The sequence below is a fragment of the Gracilinanus agilis genome, chromosome 2, assembly GCF_016433145.1.
Source record: "Gracilinanus agilis isolate LMUSP501 chromosome 2, AgileGrace, whole genome shotgun sequence".
Lineage (NCBI taxonomy): Eukaryota > Metazoa > Chordata > Mammalia > Didelphimorphia > Didelphidae > Gracilinanus > Gracilinanus agilis.
In genome coordinates, this window is record NC_058131.1 from 452,880,713 (window position 1) to 452,904,232 (window position 23,520).

A 23,520-nucleotide genomic window follows, 5' to 3' on the forward strand; every position below is an offset into this window, starting at 1 on the left:
TCATAGAGTGTGGTGCTCTTTGAGCAAAACTGCAGTAGCTCAAAAGAAGAATGAAATGTGCACATGTCTTTAACATCGCCATCCCAAAATATTCATATGGGTTATTTGTTCCAGATCTGTGGAAGAGCCCTCCAAACTCATACTGATTTGATCAGCCACAGTCAGTCACACTATATATTGACGCTGCCATAGTAATGTCATTTTGTCCCTCTTTGAGTACAAAGGACAACAACTATGTCTTTTGTTTTGCCTCAGAAGAAAGAAAAAGATCTCAATTCTAGAAGATCTCAAAAGATCTCAGCTTAAAAACCTTGTGGTCCAATGAATTAAAAAATGAGTTTGCTGTAATGGAACTTATGGTCTCATAGGGTAAAGTAACAAATAAACAATAAAATAATTTCAATGAACAGTAGAATATGACATGAGCTTTAAAAAAAAAATAGAAGGCCAAAATGCTTTCCAGGTTGTGATAAAGGGAAGCTAATTTCTGTGAGGAGGAAAGAGGATCAGTAATTTATTGATATTTTTGTTGGTAGTGGAACTTAATGCTAAAATTTAACCAATACTCTTAATTTTAATTGCTTCATAGAACAGAATCCATTTTGTAAAAATGGAAATTCAGCTGATGGGTCAGCAATCAAATCAGGTGAGAGTTTTAAGTTTTTCCTTTGGGTTTGAAGTGGGGAGATAGAGAATGTATGAAACTTCTTTCTAATGTTAAAACCTGATGAATTCTTGGACCTGGGCTAAGTATTTATGCCCTGTTTTCTTCTACTTTTGAGCCTAGGACTTGCTTTTTTTGGTGTCCTGATTACTATTTTTTCATTTTATTTATTTCTTTCTTAGAATACTTTGAAAAGAGTTATAGATTCCCAACTTTTCTCCTGTCTTAGTGACTCTTGGAATAAGCATATGACGCTTCATTATTTTTCCCCCTTCCTCTTTTTTCCAAAAGGAAACATAGGAGTTAAAACAGAAAATAAAAGGGCAAATTTGCAAACCTTAAATTTAACCTGCTATTTAAAATGTAAATGCTTCTTGGTCTTGTCTTTCTTAGCATCAGTCTGCTTTATTGACCTATTCTTCTACAGCTTCTAGCCCTTTCTTTATTCCTGGAGTTAAAGCTTATGGATTTCTGTTTGATAAGAAAGCTAAGGAGAGTATTTTTCCTTTTTTCCCCCTAAGTATGAAATAGTTCTTTAAATCAGCAGAAGTTTAAGTAGGATTCATTTTTTTATCTGAAGAAATTCTAGATGGTCAGGCTTCTTGCTTTAGACAGGAAAGCCAAAGACATATTTCTCATAGTCTTTTTAAAGAAAAATTTGCTGCTGCTCTGTAAAATTATCTTAAGCCTACCATAAACCTCTTTTAAAACAACTTTTTGAATTTATATGTAGGAAATAGGGACAGCTATGTAGCATAGTGACTCGTGTGAGTGTGAAACGCCCTACCCCCTTTATGATTATTATAGCATTAGCCTTCAGGATTATAACACAAATAATATGGTTTGCTTTATATGAATTATAAGCATTAGCTAAGAAAAATACAGCTTAGGGTAGTATCAGATCTTGCTGACAGGCATTTTGAGCTTAAGCCTATAACCGAAAAGTTCCTACCAAGTTCACCACACCCTGCTGCATGTAAATATGAGACAGTCAGTAGGAAGGTGGAAACCTTCTTGGGGGGGGGGGGGTGTATGACAAGACAGAAAGGAGGTGGAGGGCTGCTCTTGGGTGCAAATATCAGTCATCCAACTCTTGGGTCCTAGTATTACACAATAATTGTCAGTAGAAAACACTTAGACCCTGATCCTTTATTGCAGATCCTTGGAAAGGTCAGCCATAATAATAGACATAGGCTACCACCCATAGTGATTATTTTTGTACTTTCTAACTTATTCAGCACTTGTGTCATTGGTTAGGACCTGCCTATGTGAAAGATTTTTGCATCTGTCCTTTTTTAATTTTGACTGTATTTTCTGTCACTGTCATCAGATTTCTGTGCATAAAAAAGGCTGTCTCTTAAGGCTTAGGGTCTCTGGTCTTGGCCTCTTCTCAATAAACCTATGTATTAATAGCTTGGAGATGGTATTGGTGTGATAATTTTTTATCACACTTGGGAGACTGGAGGACCAGGATTCAAATCTGGACTAAGATACTTCCTAACTCTGTAACTCTGGGCAAGGCACTTACCCATTTACCTAGCCCTTGCCATTCTTTTATCTTGGAATTAATGCTAAGACACAAAATATAGGTTTAAAACAAAATAAAATAAATATAATTTGTGATTTTTAGATAAAATATTTCATTGTAAAGAAAACATATAATTGAGAGGTGATTTTTTTCCCTCCTTATTGCAAATGATATAGTTACATCTAGCAGCCAAGGACGAGTGAATCCTTTTAAGGTAAGAATTTTTCAAGTAATATATTTTCTGTACTTTAATATGTTTGGGAGAAATCATCAGATGTGCTCAAAATGAATTAAAGGACTATTAGGGTGTGTAATTAGAATTTTGCTCCCCAGAGACTCTCTCCCAGCATCCCAGTTACGTATATATGTAATGTAACTAACATAGGGAAGATAGAAGTTTCGTGTAGCTCTGCCCTTGCTCGCAGCTCCTGGGAATGGGGCTGTGGTGGTTGGATGAGGGCCAGGCAGGAGAATTTTACTCACCTGGCTTTACTCAAGCTTTTACTTTTGTTCTTATATTTCTTCTACTTCAAGTGATTACTAATAAATCTTATAAAATATAATACTTGGAGCTATTGGATATTAATTTAAATTTTACAAGGGTCTTTAAAAACTGCAGTATGTCATTTCACTTTTAAAATAGGACTATTAGGGCAGCTGGGTAGCTCAGTGGATTGAGAGCCAGGCCTAGAGACGGGAGGTCCTAGGTTCAAATCTGGCCTCAGACACTTCCTAGCTTTGTGACCCTGGGCAAGTCACTTGATCCCCATTGCCTACCCTTACCACTCTTCCACCTAAGAGCCAATACACAGAAGTTAAGGGCTTAATAAATAAATAAATAAAATAGGACTATTAGGAGCATGAATACCAAGATATTTCTGATTTTTGATAAGTTTTGATCTGTTTTGATATAAACAAAACAATCCTTTTGAAAATACATTCACATACTGTGAATTTGGTTTTCTACAGGATTTTGTTTTGTTTATATTGCTTATCAAAATCAGAAATAGCTTGGCATTTAGAGTCTTTTAAAATTAGAGTTTTTAATGACTCTAAATGGTTGTAAGAAGAAGAGAAAGAACAAAACTAATTCACTTTGGCAAGAAGTTTTTAGATTTGCTAATCTATGCCATAAGGAATAATAATGATTTTCAATAGCCTTCATATGTAGTGATTTGGTCACTTGGGGCCAGGTGGATTTGAAGTGGACATATTTTTGAATTTAGGCTTTGCCAACTATATTCATCATTAATTTTATTTCTAAAGATACGATTTCCTAAAAGATTTTTATTGAAATTTGAAAGGAAAAGTATTTTTTGATTGTGAAATTTTAACAATGTGTTTTGTTTAGTTATCAACCAGTTCAAAAGAACCAACTATTTCAGTAAATTCAACTTCAAGTAACATTTTAGACAATATGAAGAAATTATCCAAGAAGTCTACTGTGCCTAATCGAACTGCAAATAAGGAAAAATCCCTCGTTTTGAAGCCTCTGATTCCAAAACTGAAGTCTAAACAGGTATTATTTCCATTGCCATTATCATTTATATAGCAACATCTTACCTTTTTTTGCCTTGTTTTAAATTTGATTAGTGATTCCACCACCCTCCAACTCTTAATACATCATCATGATGAGGGGGGAAATCTGGGACTTTTGAAGGCTATATCATTAGCATGTAAGCTCTGATAGGTCTAACCAAACTGTAAGGTGGGCCCAGCAATAGATTATCTTTGGTCCAGTGACTAGTCAGAGGGTCTCATCACCAAAAATTCACCACAAGGGGATAGTTTTTTTTTGTTTGTTTATTTTTGTGGGTAACAGTAAGTAGGACATGACTGAAACAAGTGATAAAAATTATCCATTTAAAGTCTAAGAGGGTTATGATCTTCAATGAAGGGTGTAGCTATATATTCATGGAAGTTGAAGGCCGTTTTTAGTTTTTCTTTGTTTCATGGCTTACTATGGTCAAATAATTCATCATGTACTCAAAGGCAATATGAAATATATTTCCATGGGGCCCGTTGTCACTTAATTTTATGACACTCATAAGTACAAATACCACCATGAAGATAAGAACATCTGTTGAAGAAGATAGAGTTAGGGAAATTCTATGAAGAATTTGATAATAAACTCCAACCCAAGTCAACAAATACTTGATACTTAGTGACTTATATAAGAAAGTGAATTGTTTTAGGGGAGGATGACAAAAAGTGTATTTGATAATAAGGCTCAGGTTAGAAAAATGGTGAAAGGTTTCTACATACTCATACCTGTATATGTTCATGTTTCAAGAAGGTACTAAATATTGCAAGCATTAAAAAACAACTTTAAAAAACCCTAAAATAAAAAAAATTTTTAAATACAGGTAACTTACTATTTACTGTTGTAGAAACCATATCAGAATCAGCCTGACTCAGTACAACTATAACTATTTATAGTAAGAGGCAAAATCAACATCAAATAAAATGGATAAAGAGGAAAAGAGACTTCATACAATTATAATAGCTATATATGAAATTTAACACTATTGCAGTAAAATAACTGCTAACCTGTCTGTACTGCCTTCTGCTTTCTTCTGTGTATTTTTTCCATGTTTTATTGATATCATTTTCTTTTTTTGTTTCACTTTTATTACCTATTAATTCCCTTCCCCTGTGCCTCATTTAGAAGCCTTTTCTCATAACCATGAAGTCATCAAGTAAAACAAATCATCAGATTGGCTTTGTGTGTAAATTTATCTACACCTTTTGTCCATCATCTCTCAGCCAAGAGTTGGGAAAGAGTACTTCATCATCAACCTTCTGAAGTCCTGACTGGTCACTGTATTGATTCAGAGATTTGAAGTCTCTCTGAACTGTTTTCCTTTATGTTTTGGTAGTCTTTATGTAAATTGTTCTGGTTTTGCCCACTTCATTCTTCATGAGTTCATGTAAATGTTCAGAGGCTTTTCTGAATCTGTTATATTTGTCAGCTCTTACAGGGTAATAGTATTCCATTATATACCACAGTCCATCAGTAACCACTTTATTTCCACATCTTTGCTAAAACAGAAAGTCCTGATATAAACATTTTTATACACATGGATTTTATCCTTCTTTGATTTCTTTGTGGTGTCAAGTTAAAGAATATGAACATTTTAAAGGATTTTAGGTTATTGTTCCAAATTGTTTTTCAGCACTTTTGGAATGATTCAGAGCTCTTCTAATAGTACAGTAGTGTACCTATCTTCTCATATCCTTTCATTTTTTTAATTCTTTAAACCCAAACTTCCATCATAGAATCAATATGAAGTATTGGTTCCAAGGCAGAGGAATGGTAAGGGTTATTAGGCAATTGAGGTTAACTGACAGTGCTAGGAAGTGTCTGAGGCCAGATTTGAGCCCAGGACTTCTCATGTCTTAGGCCTGGTTCTCTACCACTGAGCTACCTAGTTGCCCTTCCCATACCCTTTCTAAAAATGGCCATTTTCCTCTTTTATTATTTTTGCCAGTCTTGATATGATCATTATTCTCATGTTCATCCCGGGTTCCAAGGTAATCAAGGGAGATGTTCTGATGTTTCTACTTTATTTCTGTCTTAGAATCAATACTGTGTATTGGTTCCAAGGCAGAAGAGTAGTAGGGGGTAGGCAATGGGTTTAAGTGACTCGCTTAGGGTCACACAGCTAGGAAGTATCTGAGTCCAGATTTGAACCTAGGACCTCCTGTCTCTAGGCGTGGCTCTCAATCCATTGAGCCATCCAGCTGCCCCCTGTTTCTACTTTAAATATTGATTGTAACATTTTCATTAAATAATTACATCTGAACCCTACTCAATTTATTAAACAAGTTATATTTATAATTATAATAACTGCAAATAAATATTTTCCTATAAGCATTTGGTCATCTTTCTTTTCCTTTCCCCACCCTTATTCTTCTAGGCTAAAATAAAGAACAGGGTTATTGGCTATGCAACTTATTAACAGAAACAACAAAAGAAAAACATAAAATATTATTTACAGTAAATCAGCCATGAGAAAACTCATTGCCAAGGCTATCTCTAACCATTGTTGCTATTATAGACTTCTCAGTTGGAAAACCATTTGTTTACCACAGCTCTCTCAATCAAGAAAGAGGTTCTCTAGATCTTTTCTCTCTGGAACTTTTTAGAATGACACTTAAATTCTCAGTCTCTCAAGATTCCTATTCCTTCTTCAAAAAATCATCACTATTTATTATCCCTGTGGGTAAAACCTGTTGTATCCAGTTTTTTACATATTTCCTCATGGCTAAAAATTTCTGAGTTGTCAGAAAAGCATTTGTGATACATCTAACCAACATTCATAGCATATAAAATAAATTTATCATAATTCAAGGCATCCATTGACAGATAAGCGCCTAAAAATGTGTGTATGTGTGTGTTACACATTTTAACAATACATGCAAGGAAAAAGCCAACATTAGAACACTAACAATAATCATGGTTAAATGTAACACTTTTTGTCCTTGAGGACTCTACCAATTAAGTCCTAGGTAGGAAAGGTATTGCTTCTGAGTTTGACCCTCTTCTCTTTCCTGGCTCAAGTCCTCCTTAGTCCAAGGCAAAAGTACATAGAATTTCTATGTACAGTGTCTGCTTTACACAAAATGACCCCCTCTGTAGGATCTCTCTGGACTAATTGTTAAGAAAGCGAGGCTTCAGCTTTCATGAGTTGCTATTTGAGCTATTGAGGTGCTTTTTATAGTTCTTTTGTATTAAGGTAATGGTTTCAGATTCTGTCTCTTTGAATGCATAATATGAATGTCATATATGCCTTTCTTCTAACTTATGTTCCATTTTTTCCTCTAGTTGCTAAACTATATTTAGGCTTTTTTATCTGGTGATCAAATCTTTGTTTAATTTAAATTTCTTCAATATTCAATCAATACTGAAATTTTTCAGTAAATCTCTTATCAGGTAGCTTCAATTCTTAATAACTACTTAGGCTTCATACTATTGCTTGTTTCTTGATCCTGGGCCTGTGGGCATCATTTTCTTCTTAACTAAGTGATAATTCACCTCATGAGTATACTTGACATATCTATGGCCATCTTGTTCACATTTATAGTACAGAATGGTACTTTTCTCCAGTGCATCACATATGCCTTTTGGCAGCTGGGTGGTGCAGTAGATAGAACACTGGATCTGCATTCAGGAAGACCTTATTTCATAGCCTCAGGCACTTCTATTAGCTTTGTGACCTTGGGCAAGTCACTTAACTTCTACCACCTCAGTCTCATCTATGAAATACCTACCTCTCAGCACTATTGTGAAGATAAAATAAGAGACTATAAAATCCTTTGAAAATTTTAAAGTTCTACATAAAGTTCTACATAGTTATTATCATTATTATTATTCATATAATTATTTTGGATGTCTTGAATTGGTGGGTGGCTTTTGTATAGTAGACTTAATCTTATTTTTTTTAACCCTTAACCTTAAGTTTTAAGCAATGGGAGTTAAATGACTTGCTTAGGGCCACACAGCTAAGAAGTGTCTGTGGTTTAAATTTGAACCCAGGACCTCCAGACTCTAAGCCTAGCTCTCAATCCACTGGACCACCTAGCTGCCCCTATCTAGTAGATTTCTAATTAGTTTCCATGCTTCAAGTCTCTCCATTTCACTCTGTCCCTCTACGAAAATTGCCAGTGATTTTCCCAGTGTGCATGGCCAAGTCATCCCTCTGCTCAATAAATTCCCCAAACTACCCATTATCTCTAGGATCAGATTTCAACTCTTGCAACATGTTAAATTTTTTAAACCTGAACCCATGCTACCTTTTTAGATTTGTCATAACTTACTGCCCCCACATATTCTATGATCCTGCTTCACTGGTCTAATTCTTGCTCCTGAACTTAATACCCCGTCTCCCAACTCCATACTTTTGTACTGATTACTCGTCTTTTTTGGAATGTTCTCCCTTCACCTTTTTACTTCCTGGCTTCCTTCAAGACTCCGCACAAATCTTGCCTTCTGTAGGAGGCCTTTCCCTGTTCCTTATGACACTTGTTTTGTCCTTCTAAGATGAGCTTCCTTTTATTCTTTACAGATCTTGTCTATACATAGTTATTTATGTTGTGTGTCCCATTAGAATGTGAGCTACTTGTGGGCAGGGACTATATTTTTGCCTTTCTTCTTATTCTCAGTGCCTGGCACAGTGTTTGGCATGTAGGTGGCATATAATGAATGCTCCTTGACTGAATGGTGCTAAATCAGGTTGTTGTAATGTTACTGATGATGAAATGTGCTTACTTTCTTTGAGGTCTAGAATGTTCTTGATCTCTGGGCCTATCTTCATTTCCTGGGATTGATTCTTGCCCATTCTCTCCCTTCATCACTCATGTTTCCATCAAGGCCACCATTGTAAAAGGAAAAAAAATCTCTTTTTTAATACATGTATTGAAATTGATTTTATATAAAATTGTGTGACCTTCACTTGGGCTTTCATTTTTACAAATAAATTGATTCAGTGATTCTTTTTTTCTACAAGTTCTTTACAAGTTTTTATGTTCAAGTCCTAGTTGTCAGTGGGATTCTCTTGATATGCTTCTTTAGCCCACATTTGAAGAGGTGTTTTAGAACTACACAAAATGGATTTTTCTATGACTGGACTACTCAGTATAGTCTAAGCCCATTGTGCCATTAATTTTTACCTATTTCTATTAACTGCTCACAAGTCAAATGTTTATTCTCTGTGTAGCATTTGCTAAATGTTCCTTTGGCCTAGGCCAGTGATGGCAAACTATGGCACAAGTGCCAAAGATGGCACTCAGAGTGCTCTCTGTGGGCACTCAGCTACTGTCCCTCTCCCTCTACCCTTCCCCAGTTCATTACAAGAAAGGCAGAGAGACTCTGGTGGAGCTGCTCCCCTCCCCCTCTCCACCATGTTTGACATCTTTTCACATCCCCCACCCCTCTGCCCAGCAGCCCAATGGGAACGCACAGGGGGTAAAGTGGGCAGCTCACAGGTGGCAGAGCTAGAGGGGAGCAGAGTGCTCGGGCTACTTCCCTCCCCCTCTCTATACTTGCTGAGGACATTCCTCATTTCACCCGCCCCTCTACCCAGAAGCTCAATGGGAATGCTTTCTTCCTCTCCTGTGTGTAGGGTAAGGGGGACTGGGGTGCACCCAGCATGCAGTGGGGGGAGGGGGATGGCATGCATTCTCTGCAGGGGCAGGCACAGCACTTAGTCTGGGGGAGTTGGGCCTGGCACTCCGTCTGTAAGAGGTTCACCATCACTGGCCTAGGCCATCTTTTGTAGTTCTCTGCACACTTAGGTCATTCAAACTGTGTTGGCTCTTTTAAGTCCTCCCCTTTTTCTACCAATCTTACTAGTACTTACACAACTTACATACAACTCTTACCACACATTTTTATGGTGATTGTTCTTTATGGTAAATAGTATTATTGAACCTAGCAAAATGCTACTTCATCACTCAAGCTAGGATAGTAATGCTAGCTTTTTTTAGCCTTCTTGGTATGGTTTCAGATATTTCTGCTTTCTGAGAATTCATAAATTTTAAAGTTTATTCTTTGATACTTTCTAATAAATTACACATTTAGACTAGCTCAGATGCCTAATGATCTTTTAGTAATTCTGTGGCAGGCCTGATCCAAACTTCTACTAATCCATCTACAGAGGTAAAGGGATCTTGTTCTATGAATATTTCTGATGTGGGCCTATAATAGTTTTGTACTATAATATCCTAATCACAACTGACATCTAAGGTTTCTTCAATTTAATCATTCCTCTCAGTTTTATTACTGGCAAATCTCTGCACATGAAATATTCTAGCTTTTTAATGAGCTTTTTCTCAGAGGATGGCTTAGAGATAAATTTCCTGATGCTATTTCTTCCTGTCATTCTAGAGGAATTTTTGAGTGGAGGTCTGATAATCCACAAAAATGAATTAGTTTTTCCTAGTCTTATCTTGCAAATTATTACTTTAAATTTATCCATGTTTTCCAGCTTGTTTTTTAACAATCTTATAATTTCCTTAGTCAATCAACAAGCATTTATTTAGTGCTTGCTATGTGCCAAGTACTATGTTAAATACTGGGAATACAAAAAAGGGCCAAAATACAGTCTCTGCTCTTAAGGAGGCTTATATTCTAATGTAAAAAACAACACAGAAAGGTCTAGGGAGAAACAAGACATTTGCAGAGCAGATGGAAACATGGAGCAGTATAGTACAAAGCTCTTGGAACCATCCAGAGAAACTAAGAGACAGACATGAGGAGGGAGAATTATATTTGAATCTGGAAGCATTAGGTTGCCATTGTATCTCATTGAGCAGAGGTGACATGGTCAGATCTATGCCTCAGAAAAATCACCGTGGCATCTATGTAGAGCAGGGGTCGGCAACTTTTTTGGCCGTGAGAGCCATAAACGCCACATTTTTTAAAATGTAATTTTGTGAGAGCCTTACAGTGCGCACTCCTGTAACAGTGCCTGAAAAAAAATTGACTTTATGGCTCCTGCAGAAAGAGCCACATCTGGCCCTCAAAAGAGCCACATATGGCTCAAGAGCCATACGTTTCCGATCCCTGATGTAGAGGATTGGAGTAAAGAAAGACTGGACGGGAATCCAGGTGAGAGCTGAGAGTCTGCAATAGGGTTGTGATTATGCAAGTGAAGAAAAGGGCACATGTATATGAATGAGAAAAATTCGTAAGTCATAGAAAAGTGTGACAAGATTTGGCAATGATAAATATTGTGAAGTGAGAGTGAGGAGTCAAGAATATTATCAAGGATATGAACCAGGGTGACTGAGAGGTTGTCCTAACTGATAATAGGAAATTTGGGAAGTGGGAGAATTGGGTAGAAGGAAAGGGATTTCTATTTTGAATATGCTGACTTGGAGATATCTACAAGATATCCAAATAGAAATGGCCAGTGGGTAGCTAGTAATATGGAGACTGGAGTTCAGAGGAGAGACTAAGGTTTGATATGTTGATTTGCATAGACATGACAGTTGAACTTTTGGGAGCTAATGAAATCAGCAAGTGATATAGAATAGAAAAAAAAAGAAGAGGGCCCATGACAGGAATCAAAGGAGAATGTGGAATGAGTTGGGGAACCAAGTAAGTTGAGCCATGGAAAGAACTGGATGTTTCTACTTAATAAAGTCACCTTCATACCAACAAGCACATTTAGAAATAAGTGGCAAAACATTTTTTGTTTGTTTGATAGCAAAATGGTACTTTATGCTATTGTCAGGTCTGCTTCCTTTTTTTTTAACTCAGTGCTATTTTTATTTTATTTTTATTTTTTGATGGGAGGTCCTAAATTTATGTAAGTATTTTTCCATGGTTCATGTTCTTTCCTTCTCTTTTTCTCTCCTCCCTCCCAGAAGTGACAAGCAATCCCACTGGGTTATACATGTATTATCATCCAATACCTACTTCCATATTATTTATTTTTGTAATAGAGTAGTCTTTTAAAAACCAAAACCCCACATCCTATACCCCTAAAAACAAGTGATAAATCAAATGTTTTCCTTCTATCTTCCTATTCCCAGTTCTTTCTCTCGAAGAGGATAGCATTCTTTCTCATAAGTCCCTCAAGATTGTCCTGGATCATTGCTTTGCTACTAGATTACATGTGATCATCCCACAGTGTTTCAATTTCTCTGTATAATGTTTTCCTAGTTCTGCACATTTTGCTCTCCATCAGTTCGTGGAGGTCTTTTCCAGCTCATATGGAAATCAAGCAGTTTATTGTGTTTATTGTTCTTTATTGCACAATAGTATTCCATCACCATCATATTCTATAATTTGTTCAACCATTCCCCAATAGATGGACACCCCCTCATTTTCCAATTTTTTGTCACCACAAAGAGCATGGCTATGAATATTTTTGTACAAACATTTTTCGTTATTATCTCTTTGGGGTACAAACCTATTAGTGGTATTGATGGATCAAAGGGTATGCATTCTTTTTTTTTTTTTAAACCCTTGTACTTCAGTGTATTGTCTCATAGGTGGAAGAGTGGTAAGGGTGGACAATGGGGGTCAAGTGACTTGCCCAGGGTCACACAGCTGGGAAGTGGCTGAGGCCGGGTTTGAACCTATGCATTCTTTTAAAGCCCTTTGGACATAATTCCAAATTGCTTTCCAGAATGGTGGGATCAATTCACAACTCCACCAGCAGTGTATTAGTGTTCCAATCTTGCCACATCCCCTCCAACATTTATTATTTTCCTTTACTGTCATATAGGTCTACCTACTTTCAAAGAAGTCTTAGTTGTTTGTGTCTTGAGGACCAGCTAGAATACAAGTACTAGTGCTCAGTACTCTAGAACAAAAAAGAAAATAAGGAGCATAAAATTCTAGAGTACCTCATGACTATTACCACTAATAAAAAGAGGAACTAGAGAAAAGCTCACCTAATAGGACTTTTTATTACCCAGAACTTGTCAGAGAACACAGAAGGGAGAAAAGACACTGAAATTCAGAAGAAATCTATTTTTTTTTTGCTTTAAAAATCCTAGTTCATTTAAAGTATTTTTATTGAAGCTTTAAAAAAAAAAGCAGCTTAATTTCCATTTTAGAACCAATACTAAGTATTGGTTCCAAGGCAGAAAACCAGTAAGGACTAGGCAATTGGGGTTAAGTTGACTTGCCCACAGTCCACGTAGCTAGAAAGTGTCTGAGGCCAGTTTTGAACCCAGGCCTCTCTTCTCCAGACCTGGCTCTCCTAGCTCTCACTGAGCCACCTACCTTCCCTCTTATTGATGTTTTTTGTTATTTACACTTCCATTCACTTCCCAGTATTGCTGATGTCCTTGTAGAACTCTCACTTAGAACAAAGAAAAATAATTAAAACCATCTGACACAAGGATAGCATTTGGTAGCAGTGTGCAAATTATATATCCATAATCTGCCACCTTCCTATTAAGAAGAAGGTATATTTCAATATCAGACCTTATGGAACTAAAAGGAGTTACTACATTTAGTTTGACTTTTGACACGTTTAGTAGTGTATATTGCTATGTATATTGTTCTTTTTATTATGTTTTCTTCTCTAAATTCCTTAGATTTGTCATTTCCCCCCCTTCCCTTCCCTTCCTTTCTCTTCCCTCTTAGTAAAGTTTTGTCATCTGAACAAATCTAACCAATACATTAACCAAATCTTACATTACATACCCTAATCCCCATCTTCTATAAAGAAAGTAGTGATATGCACTTCTGTAGGCAATTTAATACCCTTTCTCATGTACTTCCAAATGATTCTGCGGAACAACTGGACCAATTCATAGTTCTACCAAGAGTTTATTTGTGGACCTGACTAGCTATGGCTTCTCCATTCTCTAGTATTAACTATTTTTGTTTTTTTATCATCTTTGACAACTTGATGGAGATGAGAGGAAAACTTTAGTTTTTAATTTGCATTTCCTCAATTAGCAATTTGGACCATTCTTTTATGTTTTTTAAAATATAAAAGTTTTTAAACATAATTTTTATTGATATATTTTGTTTTAACATCACTTAAAAAAACATATCTATACATACACCGCACCCACCCAAAGGACCATACCTTATAGCAAAGAGAAGTAGTTCATAGAAATTTTATATATGTGTGTATATGTGTATATAATGTGTTTGTGAGTATGTAATGCCAGTTGAGAGAAAGTAACCAACACATCAACTGAGTCCAATAATACTAGTCAACCAGTCAATAATCATGTATAATAATTGATAATAATCATTTACATTTACTATATGCAAGGCATTGTGCTAAGCATTGATGAAATAAAAGAAGGCAAAAACAGTCTTTGTCCAGGAGGCTTACATTCTAATGAAGGAAAGGAGGTAGATATCTGAATAAATACAAGATAAGGAGAAGTCGATCCCAAAGGAGCTGGAGGGAGAATATCCCTTCTTCTCTTCCCACAAACTCCCAAGCCATCTTAAAGCTGGGATTTAAACTGAGCCTTTTTTTCTGTATTTTATTTACCTTTCTTTTTTTTTTTCAATTAACAAACATTTCTTTCCTTCCATCTTTTGACTGTTCTCCCTCCCTGCCCCCCAAATTGTGAGAGGGAAAACACTCTAATAAGAAGTGTGCATAGTCAAGCAAAACAAATTCCCAAGTTGGCCATGCCCCAAAATATATGTCTTGATGTCCATTCTTGAGTCTAGCATTCTTCATTATTAGTCCTCTGGAAGTACAGTTTGTCTTTCATCAATCAAGGATCTTAAATCTTTTGGATTTATTATCTTATTTGATGTTGATATCATTGAATAAATTATTATCCTAGCTCTGCTTACCTTATTTTGCATCAGTATATTTAAGACTTCCCAGGATTCTCCAAAATCATCCCTTTTGTGATTTCTTATGGCATAGTAATATTATATTATATATATATGTTATATATATATATACATATATATATATAAAACATTCTAGTTCCTGTATATACTGTTTTCCTAGTTCTGCTTATTTCATTCTTCATTAATTCATGTATGTCCTCCAATGCTTCCCTGTATTTCCCACTTTCTCATTTTTTACAGAACAATAATATTCCATTATATTCATGTACTACCATTTATTTAGCCCTGTGATGGGCAAACTACAGCTGGCAGGCCAGATGTGGCCCCCTGAAAAGTTCTGTCAGCTGGGGGACATTATTGCTAATCTGACGAATACAATGAGTAGGATTCAGTACAATGAAATTTCGAAAGAGTTGCCTTAGAAACAGACTGACAGATGCACATTTCCTTTCCTTTGACCCCCTCTTTAAAAAGTTTGTCCATCACTGATCACTTCCCAGTTGATAAACATTTAATTTGCTTCTATTCTTTGCTAATACAAATAGTACCTCTATAAATATTTTGGTACATATGCAATCTTTCTATTTTTCATCACTTTTTAGGGAAAGGGATGCCTCATACTATACCTAGCAGTAGATTCTCTGGGTCAGAGTATGGATCTAGTTACTTTATATAATTCTAAATTACTTTCTAAAATGTTTGGTCTAATGCTTAGCTCCACAGAGTGGAATGCCCATCTTTTTAAAACCCTTCCAACTTTTTACTATTCTCTTTTTTTTTCATTCTTATCAATTTGTTTGGTATGAAGTAAAACAATGTTTGAATTTGCCTTATTTTTATTAGTGATTTGTAAATCACTTTTTTCTTTGAAAGCATTTTTCATAGAGTTATTGATAGTTGGTATTCTTTGAACACTTCTATGGGGGGGGAATAAGCCTTATTTATATATATTTGTGTGTGTGTGTGTGTGTGTGTGTGTGTGTGTGTGTCTGCATATCAGACTTTTATTCGTGTTTGATGCAAAGATTCTTGCTTCCTCCCAACCCTCCTGACAACTGCTCTTTTAAATATAACTATATTGGTTTTGTTTGTGGTAAATCTTTCTCATTTTATGTAATCGGAATTGTTAATTTTGTCTTTATGATCTCTTTTGTCCTTTGGACATGAAAAAACAAGAAAATATCAAAAAACTATGTAACAATGCAATGTGTAATTCTGGAGTGAAATTATAATAAGAGTAGAGTAAGAAAGTATTGTAAATTGTCTTAGGGAGAGAGTCTTATATTATAAATATTCAAAACCAGATCACATTTTTACATCTTGAAGATTTATGATTGTTTTATCAGTTTGCTTTTCTAGCACTGAGCCTTATTAAAAGTCTGGGAAGAGAGGAATTGAGAGGCAATTTTATCTCCTGTTTTTGCCTTGGGCAAGCAGGGCTAGAAAACCTGAGGGTGGTCTGGCTTACTATATGAGGAGGCTTAAATTCAGAAAATGAGAATTATTTCATTTGAGTGAAATTTTAACATGGTTTAAATGCTATTTTCATCTTGTGTCATACTTGTTTCTATACTTGTGATTTGTAAAATTTTTAATCTTTATAAGCTGTGACAATTTTAATAATTTTTTTTATAGGTACCGGCAACAAATTTTTTTCAGACCTGTACCTTCCAAACAGAAAAAATAGAAGAGAAAGAAAATCCTGAAAACTCATTATCTGAAAGCTCAACTGTCTCTGCTCAAAATATTGAAAATGAAAGGTCAAGTTACATAAGAATTTATTGCCTTTTCAATATATTTAATTATAGTTTTTAAAGATTTAATATATAAAATTTATTTTAACTATATCATTTAAGGTTACATGGATAAAACTATATTTTCTCTTTTCACATGGGAAAAGTCATCAAATTGATTTAACCCTTTTGCTAAGGTTTCTGTTCATGAATTATAAAGGTTCGCCTGTACTTTGGAAAAAAATCACAATTTAGTTCTAGAACTAAGTATCTTTTATATTAACTGGATATATAGAAAACAATCTTTTAAATTTCTTTCTAGAGTTGTGGCTGAGTGATAGCAACCTCAGAATTAGTGACATTCTAGAAATTTAGAGAAACAAAAGAATACCAACTATGTATGTTATAATAGTAAGTAACCACAGTAAAGTTTCCAGAATTAACTAAAAGAAGTGATATTATACAAATAGAATCTATAGATCCTTGTTAAGAAAAATCTAAAATACAGCTCTTCTAGTCGTATTTTAATTAAACTCCAATACTAATAACAAAGAATAAATGCTACAAATTGTAAGGAAGATATTAACAATATTTTTTTTAATGGTAAGAAATTAAGCGAGTGAAAGGGATGGGTCAGAAAATTTCAAGTTTAAGAGACTAACCTCCATAAAAATTAAAACTGAGGCATTTCTTTCTTTTTTTTTTTTTTAAACCTTTTGCATATTGGTTCCAATGCAGAAGAATGGTAAAGGCTAGGCAATGGGGGTTAAGTGACTTGCACAGGATCACATAGCTAAGAAGTATTTGAGGCTACATTTGAACTCAGGATCTCCCATCTCTAGGCCTAGCTCTCTGTCTACTGAGCTACCTAATTGCCCCAAGACTTGAGGAATTTTGACTACAGTCCTTTTGTTAAATATAGGTTAATAATAAATAATAAGGAAATATTCCCTTTGGATAGAATGAATGGAAAAAAATGACAAATCTAAACCTTAATATTATATATAACTAGGCTAACATCCCAGAATGAATTAGGAAAGAAAAATCCAACAACATATTATTTATCCGGAGACATAGTTAATCCAGAAATGTTTATTATGTAATTTCAGATTGAAAGGATGGCCAAAAATTTACCATGGAAAAGTATTTAAAGAATTATGGATAGGGACAGGACTTGTAGTTTCAATTGTATAGAGCAGGGGTCGGCAACCTTTTTGGCCGTGAGAGCCATAAACGCCACATTTTTTAAAATGTAATTTCGTGAGAGCCGTACAGTGCTCACAGTGCGCGCTCCTGTAACAGTACCTGAAAAAAACCTGACTTTATGGCTCCTGCAGAAAAAGCCATATCTGGCCCTCAAAAGAGCCATATGTTGCCGACCCCTGATATAAAGAGATCTCCCAAGTGAGGAAATTCCTACCATTGCATGTGGCCACCTAGAAGACTGAGAATTAAGTCATTCACCCTAGCTAGTATGAATCAGAATAGGAGCTGGACCCATGTCTTTCTGGCTGTGAGGCCTATTTACTATCCTGTGTTTCAGGCAGCTTTAAATCACTAAAAGAGAACAATATTGCCGAATTTACAGATGAATGGCTAATTTTCAGCAGTAAAGGCTGTTTCTACACTATGCAGTCCATACAATGATGAAACCACAAATCCACACATATGTATATAGGTGTATTCATAGATGTAAAAATATAGAATTATCATATAAGTTCCTTACATATATAGATTTATCAAATAATTCTTTAGTAAAAATTTTTTTTTAAAAAACAGCCTTGCTGGAGGAAAATCAGTAATAGTAGGAGATTTTAATATATTATCATCAGACTTTATAAACCCAATAAAAAGACAAAAAAGAAATTATAAAACTAAAGCATTAAACAAACTAAAGCCCATGCACACAATATGGAAAATGGAACATAATGGAGATCTTGAAAATAGAGATATACACACACATGTAAAAACTTAGAGAGTTTTAAAATATATATATATATATATATATATATATATGTATATATATACATATATATACATATATATATGTATATATATATATACCCAAGCTTTAAGCACCGAATAACATCATGACAAAATAATTATTTTGGAACTATACCTTGTACTATAATGTGATAGGCAGAACTAGAACAATACTCTAATTTTTAAAAGAGGATGATGTAATACAATACTGGTCTCAACTATGGAAAGAAGGAACCAGACAAATTGGAAGAAATTACTGGGAGACATAATCACGGGATTTGATTATACAAAGATTAAGAAGGTGCCACACAGCACAAAGTAGTATTTCCGCAATTAAAAGACAGTTTGGGAAAATATTTGTAAAAATATAATAAATAAAGATTTAACATTCTAGAAACTCTAAGGAACTGAGATCTAAATAGATATCTATATCTATCTATCTATCTACATATGTGTGTATATATATATATACGTGTGTGTATATATATATATACGTGTGTATATATATATATACATGTGTGTGTATGTATATATATAAAAAAACCATATAAATATATATATGTGTGTGTATATACACACACATATATATATTTATATGGTTTTTTTTAACTAGACCTGAGATTTCATTGATAAAAGGGATTCCCAGTGAAAAAAACTCCCTCTGCTAGTGCAGATAATAAAATGCCCTACAACCATATTCTTAGAAGTTGCCACTCTTATCTATTAGAGTTGATGGATATATACTTGTTGATGGAGTGAAAGGTAGTAAAAGGACACAGAGACAATTTTTAAAGAAGAAGCTACAAAACTTTGTTCTTGAATATGTGAAAATTTGAACATATTCCCCAATTGGATTTGTAAATCTAGACAGTTTTAAGCTATGACTTTACTAAAATGGAAAAAAAACCTATAAACTGAAATGATATTACCAAATCAGTTAATATTTGTAAAGCACTTAGCATAGTGCTTGGCACATAGGAGGTGCTTATGCCTTTACATTATTATAAGCATTAAAAACTCTTATTTCCTTTCCCATTTTCACTTTTCACTTAAATGTTGATCGGGCTAAGGGAAAATAGGCATGCAGTTACATTGGTGGTAGAATTACCCAACAGTACAAAGTTTTTGGAAAGCAATAATGGGAAAACATACTAGCCATAAAACTAAGTTAGCAGTTGTATTGGTAGAAGTTTCTCCTAAAATGGATTTAACTGTACAAAAATATTAATAGCTATTTCATTGGTAATAGTAGAAACTTTGAAACAGCCAGTATATTCTAATAAATAGAAAGTGATTGAGTAAATTATGGTATAAAAATAATGGAATCTTATGTCACTGTAAAATAACGAGGAAAACATGAAGAATACAAAGAAATATAGGAAGATATATATGAAGCAAGATGAGCAGAACCAGAATAGTATATACACATTGATTCCTTCTGCATTTTTTCTTAAAGGGATATAAAATCAGAGACCAACTTGGAACTGATACAGCAGATTGTTTGACTTTCTTTGGTTTATTCAGATTTACTTTGTTAAATGCTAATAGTTTTATATAAAATTTTGGTTTTTCTAGGCATTTTGTGGATATATATTAAATTTATATTTTAAAAAATTAAAAGTAGTGTATTAATAATAGTAATGAAAAAAGAATGAAATATTCATCAAAGGAGAAGGGGCTATGTTGTCATGTTATTCCTTCAGATTTCTTTTAAGTGGCTAATAAAATGAAATCCAGATTTCATATTATAACTTTATTATATAATTTAATCAGAAAATATAAATGACATTACTTTTAACACTTGTACATCTTTAATACATAGATTTTTCAGAAAAAGTAAAAAGTTAGCCATTTAAACATGTTTTTAAAAAACTTGATTATATAAAGTTAAGTTTACTTGTTTAAAATAAATTATCAAGATAATTTAAAGTATTTTATTCTGGACTATTAGCCAAGATAGTTGTGACTCACCTATAGGTTTTGTCATATTCATGGTTAATTACCAATTTGAAAATTACCAGGAAGAAAAGCCCTTCAGTTACTAGAAAGTAAAGTTACTATTTAGCTTTAGGCATACAGATAATTTTCTAAATGTGATTAGCAATTGAAACAGATTTTTTGGGATAACTCTTTTAGACCAAAGACTGGATTCCAGATGTGGCTGGAAGAGAACAGAAGTGATATTTTGGCTGATCATCCTAATTTGTCAGAGGAATCAGATATCATAAAAGAGGGAATAAATCGATTCAGAATGTTGTCAGATGAAGAAAGGAAGGTAAGAAAAGCCATAGAGAATCTTGAAAGGTAAATGCCTGTTTTAAAAAATCCATTATTTATTTGGGAATTTAATAGATAAGGTAATTTGTAGAAGGACAGGAAATGATCCATAATGAACTTTATAAAGTATTACTTTACATATGCAAGTGCAAGTGTGAATGTGCCTCTATTGTGTGTGTCTTTTACTGTATGTCTGATTTCATTAGTGTAAATTATTCCTTACTTAGAAACTGTTTCTACAAAACAGATCATTAGCTGTTCTATACACTATACTATGAACCATAAATATACTTTTAAATTGCAATAGTTTTTCATCTAACCTTTTTTCTCCATTGTTTTATAAGGCATGGGCCAAGAAGGCCAAAGGAGGAGCTACAGATGAAGTTGAAACAAATGCAACTGAAACAAAAAAAAGAAAACAGCCCAGCAATGATCATACAAAAAAGAAAGAACAAGAAAAAACAAAGGAGAATGTGAATTTGTCTAAAAAACAAAAATCCTTAGCTGTCTCTACCAACCAGAAACTATCAGCTTTTGCATTTAAGAAAGACTAACAAAAAATTGACTGGCCTTGAAAAAACTAATGTTTTTTTTCTCATTATAACCTTTGATTATGCTTTAGCTAGGCTACCTATTTTTTAAGGGTAGACAGTGACTTCTAAGCCCTATCCTTTTTAACATACTGTGTTTATATTTGTACTTGTTATTCCATATGTAAAAATGTTCCTATTTAGTGTTTTCTCTGCCCAAATGTGGAGACCATTATGACTTGGCATTGACCAACTTAAATAGAATAAACCAATCCTTAACCTAAATGGAAATTAGTTCTAATTTGTTTTTCTGCCTTTTACAGACATTATCAGAATCTAAATGTCTCAGAAATACCCTCTAGCATATTATGTTTATTGTTCACAAATAACAGGTATCACAAATCAATCTGGATTTACCCTTTGCCCTACAAACTTAACTGTTCAATTTCAAAATGGGTTGACCTAAAAATGGCTTTTTTCATTTGTCAAGGATTTGTCTGGTCATTTTCAGGGAGACATTGTTTTATGTAAAGATTTATGTCTTTGTTGTCTCTACTTTAAGAAATTTCTTAATGCCTAACTTTTTATGGTTTGTTTAAAGTAATAAAATAGCAATAAATTAATTTTTGCATGACTGAAATTATGAGAAAAAAAGTTTTATTTTTACTACCACAACTCACCTTTTTTCTTAGACTTTTGAACACTAAAAAGCTGTCAGGAGAAAAAAGGTTTTAGTATTAATGCTTTGACAGCACTACAGCCAATAGCATAATTTCTCTTTGGGCAGCTTGATCACAGATTCTGTCAATTAATAGACATTGATTACTATGTACCAAGCTAATATTGTAGTTGAATAGGTGTGGATTCAATTTACACAGGATCAAATTTAGAGCTTCAAGGGATTTTTAGGTCATCCGTTACAAGCTTCTGAGAGGAAACAGGTCCAGAGAGGTTGGATGAATTGGCCAAAGTTACATGACAGAGACTGAATCTGAAGCTAGGTCTTGCACCTCCAAAACTACTTCACTAGTGGTGTTGAACACAAATGGAAAGGATTCCTAGAGGCCACATAATGACTTTAAAAAAACACAAAATAAAATTATCCATGATGCTTTGTATTTTATTTTCTTAAAGATATCCCAATTATGTTTTAATCTGGTTCTGGTCTCATTCAGGAGTTTGCACCTAGGGACTATAAGTTTGATGCCTTTGATCTAGAATCATTGAAGACTAGATGAGAACAGTTAAAAATATGAATAGAGGGAGCAGCTGGGTGGCTAAGTGGGTTGAGAGCCAGGCCTAGAAATGAGAGGTCCTAGGTTCAAATCTGGCCTCAGACATTTCCTTTTTGTGTGACCCTGGACAAGTCACTTAACCCCCATTGCCTAGCCCTTACCACTCTTCTGCCTTGGAATCAATATCCAGTAGTGATTCTAAGACAGAAGGTAAGGGTTTTAATTTAATTTTAAATTAATAAACTATATGAATAGAGTGATTTGTTTTTATTTTTACTCTCAGCCAAATGAATTTACTACATGTAAAATCAGAATTAAGCCAAATTATATCTATGGACTCTTTTAGCCAGTAATAGTAATAATAACATTTATATAGTGCTTAGTATGTGCCAGGCACTGTGCTAAGTGTACTTTTCAAATATCTCATTTGATCCTCTCATCAGCTCTGGAAGGTAGATGCTAATTATCATCCCCATTTAACAGTTGAGGAAACTGAGGAAAACAAAAGTTAAAGGACTTGCCCAAAGTCACATGGCTAGTAAATGTCTGAGGCTGATTTTCAGTATGGTCTTTTTGTTTGGGTACAGCATTTTCAATCTCTAAAGCTTTATTCTATTTAAAATTAGTTCATATCTTTAAATGTTTTCTTGTAAGTCTTATTTTATTTAAGATTAATACTAAGGAAAATGTAGTATTAAGTAAGAAAAATTATGCTGAGAGAGAAAAGTTGTATATTTAGTCAATCAATCAATTAGCATTTATGCCCTAAGCACACTTTGTATCTCCATTTTTATAAGGAAAGGCAAAAATCCAGAGCCTGCTCTCAAAAAAGATCACAGTCTAATGGGGAAGCAACATGCAAACATACGGTACAAACAAACTGCATACAGGATAAATAGGAAGTCATCAATGTAAAGAAGGTACTTGGGAATGTTTCCTTTAGGTGGGATTTTATTTTATTTTTTAATTAATTAAGAATATTTTTCCATGGTTAAATGATTTATATTCTTTCCTTCCCCTTCTTCCTTCCCCCTCCCATGACCAATGAGCAATTCCACTGGGTTTTACATGTATCATTGATCAAGACCCATTTCCATATTATTAATATTTGCAATAGAGTGTCATTTAGAGTCTTCATCGCAAATCATATCCCCGTCAGACCATGTGATCAATCATACGTGTTTCTTCTGTGTTTCTACTCCCACAGTTCTTTCTTTGGATGTGGGTAGCATTCTTTTTCATAAGTCCCTCAGAATTGTCCTGGGTTGTTGCATT

At 34.2% G+C, this 23,520-nt stretch overlaps 1 protein-coding gene across 1 annotated transcript in view; it reads left to right on the forward strand.

Moving 5' to 3' along the window:
* The window catches only part of WDHD1 (WD repeat and HMG-box DNA binding protein 1), a 77,464-nt gene extending 55,830 nt beyond the window's left edge, over positions 1 to 21,634 (forward strand). Inside the window, exons 20-25 of the mRNA XM_044661978.1 lie at positions 590 to 652; positions 2,369 to 2,406; positions 3,544 to 3,711; positions 16,123 to 16,247; positions 20,340 to 20,478; positions 20,825 to 21,634. Coding sequence (XP_044517913.1) covers positions 590 to 652; positions 2,369 to 2,406; positions 3,544 to 3,711; positions 16,123 to 16,247; positions 20,340 to 20,478; positions 20,825 to 21,034 — 743 coding nt within the window. The 3' untranslated portion in view covers positions 21,035 to 21,634. The remainder of the gene's footprint in view (positions 1 to 589; positions 653 to 2,368; positions 2,407 to 3,543; positions 3,712 to 16,122; positions 16,248 to 20,339; positions 20,479 to 20,824) is intronic.
* The last annotated feature ends 1,886 nt before the right edge of the window (positions 21,635 to 23,520 follow it).